Source organism: Phalacrocorax carbo, chromosome 1 (assembly GCF_963921805.1).
Source record: "Phalacrocorax carbo chromosome 1, bPhaCar2.1, whole genome shotgun sequence".
NCBI lineage: Eukaryota > Metazoa > Chordata > Aves > Suliformes > Phalacrocoracidae > Phalacrocorax > Phalacrocorax carbo.
In genome coordinates, this window is record NC_087513.1 from 68,425,451 (window position 1) to 68,436,088 (window position 10,638).

The 10,638-nt window shown below is 56.0% G+C and overlaps 1 protein-coding gene across 1 annotated transcript in view; it reads right to left on the bottom strand.

The window, feature by feature from the left end:
- Positions 1-3,545: 3,545 nt before the first annotated feature.
- Positions 3,546-10,638, bottom strand: part of CACNA2D4 (calcium voltage-gated channel auxiliary subunit alpha2delta 4) — a 132,927-nt gene continuing 125,834 nt past the window's right edge. Inside the window, exons 37-40 of the mRNA XM_064458482.1 lie at positions 10,125-10,242; positions 6,215-6,327; positions 5,484-5,566; positions 3,546-4,722 (exon numbers count right to left, since the gene is read on the bottom strand). Of these exons, the coding sequence (XP_064314552.1) occupies positions 4,636-4,722; positions 5,484-5,566; positions 6,215-6,327; positions 10,125-10,242 (401 nt within the window). The 3' untranslated portion in view covers positions 3,546-4,635. The remainder of the gene's footprint in view (positions 4,723-5,483; positions 5,567-6,214; positions 6,328-10,124; positions 10,243-10,638) is intronic.

The window sequence follows — 10,638 nt, forward strand, 5'->3', positions numbered from 1 at the left end:
TACTATTTTGTAGGATGAAGTCATCCCCATCTGGTCATACTCAAAGGTGTAGTCATCGATCTGCTCTGTCCCAAGGTGTGAGTCAAGGGAGGGCATGTGTACGTGATGCTGTGTGAGGTGTGTGTCCCTGCCCACAGCTTGGATGCCCTCAGTGCCCACCACAGCGATTGAGAGGGGACAGGGTTACCTCAGCCTGTAGCGGGGTGTTTCTGAAGCCTGTAAGGAGTGTAACAGAGAGATTTCGGGTCCCTTCCCAGCTGCGTCTCTACCTGCCTGGGAGGAAACTGGCTGCAGGTTTAGGGCTTTTGAAGCTCCGATGTGTGCAGCAGCCAGACATGGCTGGGTGGCTCTGACGGACACCCCTCACTGCAGAGCACCGCGTGTGACTTTTCTCCCATTGAGTCTTGCTTTAATAAGAATAAACCCTGATGCCTGTAGTTTGTGAGCTTACAGGCGTGGATGGCATCTTGCTGGAGGCATAGCTGTGATTTATAGTGCTGTATCAGGATGGCAGCGGGATGCTGCTTGGCTGGAAGTGAGAGATGGCTTCTCTCACAGCTGCTCTGCTGCTGGTTGGATCATCTGGCCTCAGATCTCTGCTTTTTTCTGACCTATTTTCTGTGCCCAGCACATGGCTGAAGTTGGGAGGTGGAGCAGCTGCTCCTCCTGGGGATTTTTAACTCACTGCAAGGCCATGAGTCGCCAGGCGAGCAGAGCAGGGAGTGGAATTTGCTTAACCCCATGTCAGATACAGGAACCAGGTAGGCATGCTTGGGGCCTGCTTTGCTGGAAAAAAAAAGGCAAGCCATACCTGGGCACAGCTTATCCCATCATGGATCAGCAGCACCACGGGAAGAAAAGGGCTGCGTTTGCCTGCTAATAGATGGCAAAGACAAACCTGACGTACAGAAGCAGGAGCTTCTCTCAAAGCTGCACGCCGAGCGTGTGTGCTGCCTCCCCGGGGAACACTGGCACAGGCCCCCTGGGAGCTGCTGGGGTTTCAAGGGCGGCTGTGGCGGGGGGCCCAGGGAGACTCAGCTCCTCCTCACCCCTGCAGCAAGCCCAGCTGCCCCAGCTCCAGCAGCGGGTCTATAAATGATGCCTCTTCCCCAGGCAGCAGGGAGTCCCCTGCAGTGGGGTACCCAGCACCGCCCAAACAGTGCTGCTGGAGCTTCCCAGGGACCCTGGGGTCTCCTCCATCCCCTGTGCAGGACACGGGTAAGGGGGGATGCCTATGGCATCCCCATCAAGCAATGAGTGTAAGTGCGGGGGCACTCTCTGAAGCACAGCAGGAGCAGGTGAAGCTCAGTGAGCAGCACAAGGAGACGTCTCCTCACAGGGCCCTGCAGCCAGAGGTTGGGGAGCTCTGCCGCAGGAGTGGGGCACCCCCAGGGCAGCCCTGGCTTAGGTGGTGGGGGGCTGTGGGGTCATGCCTTACCCTCGCCCCCTCACAGGGGCCACTCTCCTCTGGGAACACACCACACCATCTCCCACCTATTAGCTGCTGCCAGGTTTCACCCCCAATCCCCAGCTCAAGCCCTGCAGCAAGGGTGGGAGGGGAGCTGTTTGCTGCGGGGCGCGGAGGGCACTTGGGGAGCAGCTGGTGAGCGCTGGAGGAGGCGGCATGGGCTGGCGGTTTGGGACGCGATCTGTGGAACTGAGGCCGCACAGGCCGAGGCAAGTGCTTGGCATCCACTGCCAGCCCCGACAGGGCCCAGCTGAAGCGGCCGGCTGCGCCCACAGCCCAGCTCCTGCTGCCTGGCAGGTGCCTGGGGAGGCCCTGGCACGGAGGCACCAGCAGCTCCTGGAGTGGCTCCTTTTGCTTTAGCCGGGTGCGCCCCAGCGCTGGCTGCACGGAGGGAGGCGCCTGTACTGCTGCTCACTGCAGCAGCTCGATGCTGCGGCGTGCAAACGGCGTGAGTGGCTCCGCAGCCTGGCTCTCAGCCTGTGCTCGGGTTTGAAGTCAGAGCAAACCTTCACTCTTATTTTTTTTGGTTTAAGGAATAAGCCAGCTTTTGCCCGTCCTATTGCTTCCAGTTACAACCTATGCACAAACTTGCTGAAGCAACTAAGCTGGGTAGAAGTCACATCTTCGCTCTTTCAGTGCAGATCCCTACAAGACCATGTTTATTGTGGATTAACGCACCTGCCATTGAACATGATTCGTTTGTGGCAGGGCAATGTGTATTTATATATCTTTTGTAAGCTGAGTGGAGATGGGACTGCTAATCCTTTCTGACAGGGAGGTCACCCTTGAGAGCGGTGCCCCAGGAGGGCAGGCACTGAGGGCAGGCGCACGGAGCTGGGGGAGCTGTGCCAGCCGGCGGGGAATGCCCTGAGCCGGTGACTCCTCCATCTGTGAGTGCCTCCCGAGCTCCTTGGCCTTGACAGAGCCCCTCATCCCTCCACACTGCCTTCATCTTCCTTGGCTGCTGCTGGCTCTGATAAGGTCACTGCGTCTGAAGCCTCGAAACCATCTCCACCTCCAGATTCACTGCCAGTACCACAGTTGTTCCTCTCCTCTTTGCCGTTAACTCTGACGAGGCAAAACCTGACACAGCAGGAGCTGTACCCTCCCGAAAGGTCCCCATCAGGACCTGGTTGTGACCAGTACTGTCCCCTTAGTGTCAGATGGCACTGGCGGCAGGAGGGGCAGCATCCATACTGACCCTGGCACACCTGGGGTGCATTTGCAGGCTCATGCGGCGAAGGGGGCAGCCCTTTCCCATAAAGCTGCCCTTTGCAGGCGCTGCACGTGGGTCTGACCCCGGTGGTGGTGGCTGCGGAGCGGGTGGCTTGGTGAGCTGGGTGAGGAGCCCCACAGCTCCACACAGCCAGCACACGAGAGAGCATTGCAGGCAGCACTGCTCGTCGGGCAGCCAGCGAGGAGGGTGCAGCTGCTTGCCCTGTGGGAGGCGGCAGCTCGGTATGAGGAGCCACACAGCTCTCAGCGGGCCTGGAAGGGTGCAGGGGGCTCCTGAACTGGCCCAACTGGCAGAGGAGGCCAGGGCAAGGCACTGCCTTGCTGGCCTGCCAGGCTGCTCCCTTGGTGCCATCGCAGTGTACCCACGGGTGCTGGGGTGGCTACAGACAGGGATGGTGCAGAGCTCAAGGTGAGACCGTTTCCTTCCATAGCCATTGGCTGTGGCATCACGTGCCCCCGCTCAAGCAGCGGGGTTGGACGAGATGATCTCCGGAGGTCCTTTCCAACCCCTACCATTCCATGATTCTGTGATCCCTACCCCAGCATGTACCCCACCGATGCTGGGACCCCTGACCCTGCCTCAGAAGTGACCAGAGAGCCGTGGGCTGTGTGGTGCAGCCAGCGGGTTCACAGTGCTCGATACATGGCCAGAGGCACATCTTCCTGTAGCTGTGGTAGAAACAACGGTGCAGCGACCAGGTGCGCTTCTTGGCATCCCTGTGTGTTGCCAGCACATCTCTGACGGCCTGGCCACCGCAGCTCTGTTTGCAGTCTGTCCACCTGCACCCTGTCCCTGTGGGGTCGGCGGTGCGAGGGGTTTCTGGGATGTAGTGTAGGGCTGTATTTAGCGCCAAACATGACATGCTGAAGCTTAAGTATCTATTTAAAATATGCCATATATTTGTTTTTAATGAGATGGTATGGAGCAGTTCATTTAAAAAAAAAGAAAAAAAAAGGTGCTCCTCACCTGTTGTCCATAAAGATCTGAGAAATGGCCCATGCCCACCAGCCAGGAATGCCAGGCTCAGGACAGGGGACTGCTTGCCCTGGGACAGCCAAGGGCAGCTTCAATGAGCAGGGCAGTGCTGCCCTGAGGGGGAAAGTGACCATTTCTTAGCTGCTTCTGCAGTGAAACTAGCAGGCAGTGGGGAACATACCCCCTCTTTTGGTGCATCATATATAACCCCTTCCCAGAGGTAAGTCCACATGTAGACAAGAATCTGGATGCTGTGCTAGCGGCGTTAGGAGGGGGTGTCCTCGGCAGAGCTGGTGTAGCTGCAGCTAACTAGTCAAGCTGTGCTACTTGCCATCATCTGGTTGTGTGTTACACTAGTGCAGTTCAGGTTAGGTGCTATGTCCTGCCTCTGGGGTCCTGGTCAAGGACCACCCCCAAGACCAGGAGGGGCTGCCTCCCTGCTGGGAACCACTAAGGGCCCTGTTCTGGCAGGGCTGGGCCTGGGCTGCTCAGAATCCCACCAGCTCCTACCAAGGGACAGGCAGACAGCATCCCCTGCCCCTCCTGCTCTCCTAAGGCCAGGTCTGCCCCACCAAGCCCTCTGGTTCCTGGTGCCAACTACCCCAAAGTGGCTCCAAGGGAGGCAGGGTGATGGTGAAATCCAAGCTATGCCAATGACCTCGGCTGTCCCGGCTGGGAGCTGCTGGCTGAGGCCTGGCCCTGCCGGTCCTTGCACAGGCCTTTTGCCACCAGCTTTCGAGGAGGGAGCAGCTTCCACCGTTGGCACCACACTGGACATTGTGGTGAAGGATGTGGGATGTGCTGTGCCGTGTCGTTAACGCCTCATCTCCCCAGGGAGTCACAGCGGGCATCCCAGAACGGCCTGCACCCCCATCTCCTCCCCTCCTGCTGCTCCGGCCACCGGCAGCCCCCGTCCTCCTAGGTCTCTGCCATGTAAGGCGCGTTGTGGGCAGCATCACCGCAGGAGCAGTGCCAGGGGCAGAAGGAGCAGCATTGGTGAGATGGAGATGTCAGCAGCACCACCACAGTCCTGGGCATTTTCCTGGGAGATGGGAGAGAAGGCATCAGCTTGCTTATCGCCAGGGTGGCAGCTGGTAGAGGGATGGGAGCTCACCCCTCGCCTCTGGAAGGGGTAGCAATGCCTGTGGCCGAAAGGAAGGATCAGTGGGGGCAAAGAAGGGGCTGGTCTGATGCCTGTGGGCTGTGGTGGCCACCTGTGAGCTAGGAAGCCATTCACCTCCTCGGTTTTCACCATGCTCTGCCCACACCCATCCCTCAGCCTCGGAGTCTGCAGCAGGAGTGGCTCCTGCCTGCACATCCCTCCTGCAGCTCCTTTCACAGTCCCCGGCCTGCGAGCAGGTCACCATGCCTGCTTCTGGCCCCATGGGGCACGGACAGGCAGCTGGGCTGCTTCGCACCCTGTGCGAAGGTGCCCGGACCAAACTCCTGCCAGCCCTGCAAGTGGGAGAGCTGCCTGCTGCTGCACAAAGCCCAGGTCACAAGGACTGGTTACAAGAATCAGGGCTCTTCCAGCATGTGAGCCCTCCTGAGGAAACCCAGGAACCCTGTGATGGCTGAGCTCAAGCCCTTCCCAGTGTCACTAAGCGTGACCATCTGTCCTCCTGCTGGGAAACCCCCTGGGGAGTCACACGCTGTGTCTGGGTCCAGCCCGTGGGATGGGCACGCGATACATGCAGCGCAGGTGTGCAAGAGGAGACGTGCACATGGGCACAGGCATGCCCATGGTGAGACCCAGCTGTGTGCTCTCCCTCCCTCCCTCCCTCCCGCCCTGCCCCAGGGTACCTCGGGGTGAAATGCGTGGCACGTGTCTGGCCGCCGCCTCAGCTTCTGGGACCGCATCCGTTCACACTTCACTGAAGCATTATGTGGGAGGCAGTTAAGGACCCTGGCGGTGGCAGGCAAGGAAAAGGGAGGTGAGCACCACACAGACCCATGGGGTCCTGATGCAAGTCATCTGGGTGTAACTGCACAGCCTGGGAGACAGAGTGGGGAGGACAAGGGAAGGGCAGGTCACCCTGCATGGGCTGGAGACATCTCCAAGTGCTAGAAGGTGGCAAGGAATGACAGGCAGCTAAAAGTAGCCAAAATGCATGGAGAGGGCTCAGCTTCACAATGACAAGCTGTACCGCATCACCGCCCTTATGAGGAATGATGACCCAGCAGGGCTGGGTTACTGAAGCACCTGGGAGCAGTGTTGGGGAGCCAGCTCAGCTGAGCCCATCCCACCACTGATGCTTTCTCCTGGCCTGTCCCACCCTCATATAGAGCATCTGAGAGCCTAGCTGGTGGAGGCTGGCTTCCTCTTGTGGGGGGCTGGAGGGCAGGACTATTACCTCCTCTCCACCACAACACAACTCTGCCCACTCTGTGTCTCCCTCCCTGACTGTCCCACAGGTCAGGCCATGCTCTCCACCCCCATGGCAGTTGTCCTGGGAGCAGGTTTTCTATCCTAGCAAACATGGTGATAAAAGGCCCTGTGGAGCTGTGTGTCCCTGCTGCATGTGGAAGGATATATTTGACCTCTTTCGCATCCAGCAGGACAGGTGGGAAGATGCTGCAGTCACAGGTGGCATCGGTGACGAGGAGCAGGAGGTTACTGCTGGTGATCTGCTGCGCCACAAACATCCTGTGAAGAAAAGCATGGGTGGGAGAAAACACATCCCTCCTGCTGCAAAGCCAGAGCAGCTGCCCCAGCACCACCTGTCCCACAGCAAAGAAATCCAAAGAAAACAGAGATCATTGGAAATGGGATGTCAGCAGGAAGCGGGAGAGACACAGCGAGCAGCCACACCTTTTTGGCCTCAGGAAGGTCTGAACTGGCTCAGATTTACAACTCCACACTAAGCACAAAAGCCAAAATCAAACCCAAAACCCAACCCAACCAACAAACGAAACCCAACACAAGCCCCACCCCGCCCCTCAAGGGGCAGCATGTGACAGCAGAAGGCCTGTTTTCATCCAGAGATGTGCCGATGTCATTCAACATATATTTATGCGAGTGCTTATACAACACAAGGCTGTGTGTACTATGCAGTCTTGCAAGGGACAGAGTTTTGCTAAATTTCATGTTACTGGAGTGAGACATGGAGGATCCCAGTAGCATCACACATTACGCTGGTGTGATGGGACTGACCAGCTGGTGCTTGGACTTGCATACTGCCACAAAAGAAACCGTGCAGCTTCACTTTGCAGCCACAAGTTTGCCTCTCTCCCCCCCTCCCTGGCAGGCAAGCAGTCTACAGGAAGGCCCGGTGATGAGCACACACGCACACGCCGGTAAGCATGTGTCTAGATGTAAGTGGTTGCCCGAGGACATGCACATGAGGGCTCGCGGAAGCCCCGCTGCCTGGTTGTGCAGGTGGCGGAGGGCTTGCGTGGGCAGAGCAGGATGAGGGCAAGCACGTGTCTCAGTTGTGTGCAGGGGTTTGTGTATGAGTGTGTGCGCACACGCACGTGCGTGGGCAGCTGAGACGCGGCGCTGTGCTCACGAGGCTGCATGCGCCTGTGACGGTGGCGTTGCACACCAGCACGTGCATGTCTGCGGCGCCTCTGGGCGAGTACGGGTGTGGCATGGGGTGCGTGTCCAAGCGTATGCATGCCGGTGTCACCACAAGGCACTGTATGTGTCTGGGCTTCTCACCAGCCTCTGCCACCCCACCCGCCCGATGCCCTGCAGGCATTGCCTGCCTTCTGCCAGCGCAGAGGCTGCAGCCAGCTGAAGCAAGGCTGAGCTGTCCACGCTGCTGCCCTCCACTGCCTGCCTGCAGGCTGCGCTGCCGCCGGGCACCAGGCGGCTGTACAGCCCTGGCAAGGAGCCTGCAGGCTGGGTTGGAGCCACTGGGCACAGGGAAGGCCAGGGACAGTGGGCCTGGCATGCCTGTACTGGTAGCAGGGCTGCAACGCTGCAGCCACTACATGGCTCTGTGCTCTCCCAGTCCTGCTAACCACCTCCCGGCCAAGGCAGAGGGCTTCTGAATTAGAAATACAGGTTTGTGAGGATGTGCCCACTGCACCGACCAACCTGACTGCACCGGAGGACTGCCCTGTCTCCCTGGTTATTTACCACCTAGTCTCACTGCCTTCTAGCCTCCAGGGCTTTCTGTATTCGCTTTTGGAGGTGTTGAATGTCACACACTGCAGCGAGCAAACATTTCATTAGTATTCCTGGCTGATGACTGCTTTGGGAGCTTCAACAAGCAGATTTTAAACCCACGCACAACTTCAGTTACCAGGATAGAGGTCCCCCATACCCTGGTCCACAAGCCAACTTTTTGCCTAGGATGGAGCACCCAGCCTGTCCTTGCTCGTGGGATACAACCCAGGGCTTGTGAAATGTGACGGGGAGAGGCTGCATGCCTCAGCGGGCCACTGGCTAATGCCCCACAGAGCCTGTTTTGGGGTGCTTGTCTCTCCTGAACATAAAAGATATATGAGAGGTGCTCCGGACCCAGAGGCTGCAACTATGAAGGAGCTGAGCAGGACTCAGTGGCTGCTGCTGACAGCGCTGGAGAGGTGCTGCTTCAACCCTTGCACCATAAGGCAGTCAATCAAGCAGGATGGGCAGTAGGAGACATGGGGTTTATCATAGAATAGAATCACCAAATCATTTTAGTTGGAAAAGATGCTTAAGATCATTGAGTCTAACTGTAAACCTAACACTGCCAAGTCTACCACTAGACTATGTCCTCAAGTGCCATGCCTACACATCTTTTAAATACCTCCAGTGATGGTGACTTCACTTCACTGGGCAGCCTATTCCAGTGCTTGATAACCCTTTCAGTAAAGAAACTTTTCAGTAAAGAACTTTTTCCTCATATCCAATCTAAACCTCCCCCAAGTGCAAGTCAAGGCCATTTCCTCTTGTCCTATCACTCATTACCTGGGAGAAGAGACCACCACCCACCTCACTACAACCTCCTTTCAGGTAGTTGTAGAGAGCGACAAGGTCTCCCCTCAGCCTCCTCGTCTCTAGATTAAACCACCCCAGTTCCATCAGATGCTCCTCATAAGACCTGCTCTCTAGACCCTTCACCAGCTTTGTTGCTCTTCCCTGGACACGCTCCAGCACCTCAATGTCTGTCTTGTAGCAAGGGGCCCAAAACTGAACACAGTATTCAATATGAGACCTCACCAGTGCTGAGTACAGGGGTATGAGCACTTCCCTAGTCCTGCTGGCCACGCTGTTTCTGATACAAAGAAAAAAGGCTCATCACCCTGAGATTATTCAGCCCATCCCTGCTCCTACTACTTAGGGGGTTGCTGTAACCACCACAGTACAAAATACCCAGACTGGAAACCTCTGCCAGCTTTCCTGGGGAGGCCAGATGGGTGCCAGGCTCCAGCGAGGAGAAGGCACTGCAGCAAGGAGGGGTCAGTCCCAGGCTGCATCGGTGGCAGACATCTCTGCAGCAACAGTTTAACTCACAAACAAGTCAGTTTGGGGCACTCAGCTCCTCTGGAGCCACCCAGAGCTTACTGCACCTACACAATACCTCGTTATCACCAAATCTGCAATCTCTTCTTCTAAAACAGTGTTTGGCGAGTCTTGGGTCTTCGTTTTCCTAAAGTCACAGTGACTAGTGCAGGCTGTTTCCCTAACCTTTAAGTCTTTCCTGCAGTTGGTCCAAGACTGAAGTCAGCCTAGGTAGGATTGGTTGTGTGGTTTGTTTTTTTTTTTTCAGAGGGATTCCATTCAGATCTGTTTGGATGCCTCATGTGAGGAAAAGCTGAACCAGTGGAAAATCATCCTTCTGTCACCTTTCCACACGTGATTGCTGATGGTGCTATGCAACCACTGAAAATGGCCTCCTTTCACAATGATTTTTTTTGTTGACTGGTCATTGTCTTAAAATGAAAATGGAAAATAAAAAAGTGGACCTGTGTTTTATCTTCTTTCAGTTTAACACTACTGCTTTTTGTTTTTTCCTGCTTTTTGTTTTTTCCTCTGTAGAAAAACAGAATAGATGGAAAATAAAAAAAGGAAAAAGAAAGCCGGAAGCATTGCAAAAAGGAACACTTTCTAAGGAGAAAACTTTTACCAGAAATGTGAAAAAACAGAAAAAGTTCCTTTCTGAAATCTATGGAACGGAAAGATAGATACAGATATAGATATATAAAAAATGCTCCTTCCCTCATTCTACAGCCACCTCTGCTTATTAACGGATGTTTATAATTTTTTTTCTCCTTTATCGATAAGTTGTAACTCGGTCATTTCACCTCCTCATTGTCCAGAGCAGCTGTTCAGCTCTGCTCTGGGGGTGGAAAGCTGAGGATGTGGCGTTGGCTACATGATGGGCACAGCAGCAGGCGTCTTTTCTCAAGTTACTGCCACCGCCGGCAGGCTCTGTGACCAGGCTCGCATGCTGTGACGACCTGGGGGTAGGTGTGCAAGCCCCCAAATGAAAGGGTAGCTGCAATTCTTACTTTTGGCAATCTCCACACTCGATCAGCCCGTTGGTCTCCTTGATGGCTGGCTCGTACACAAAAACTGGGTACTCAGTGTCACAGGGCTGCAGGGTGTCCTGCTTCTTGTGCTTGTGAGCTGCAATGGTAAGGAGACAAGGTGAGAAATGAAGGGCAGAAGGGCATATAGGAGCTGTCTGCACTGAGATGGAAGCATTTAAGACTGGCAGTGTAAGTTGGAGCAGCAACCCGACAGTGGCCAAGAGCAGGTGCCTAACAGAGAAGGGGAAGGAGATGCTGCAGAAAACAGCCAGGCAGTGATCCCTGGTCCCACTAGGTGGTGTGGGAAAACCAGCCTATGTGAGAAATATGCCCAATATTCCTACTCGCCTCCCAGAAGCAAGCCTGGATCCTGCCCTGCTGAAGCCACAGCCATGGGGCTGGAGCAGCCACAGCACACCAGGGACCCCCATGGCCAGTTACACAGGGGCATTTGGGCACCGGTACCCCTGTGTTCAAAAGAGGGGGAGCCTAC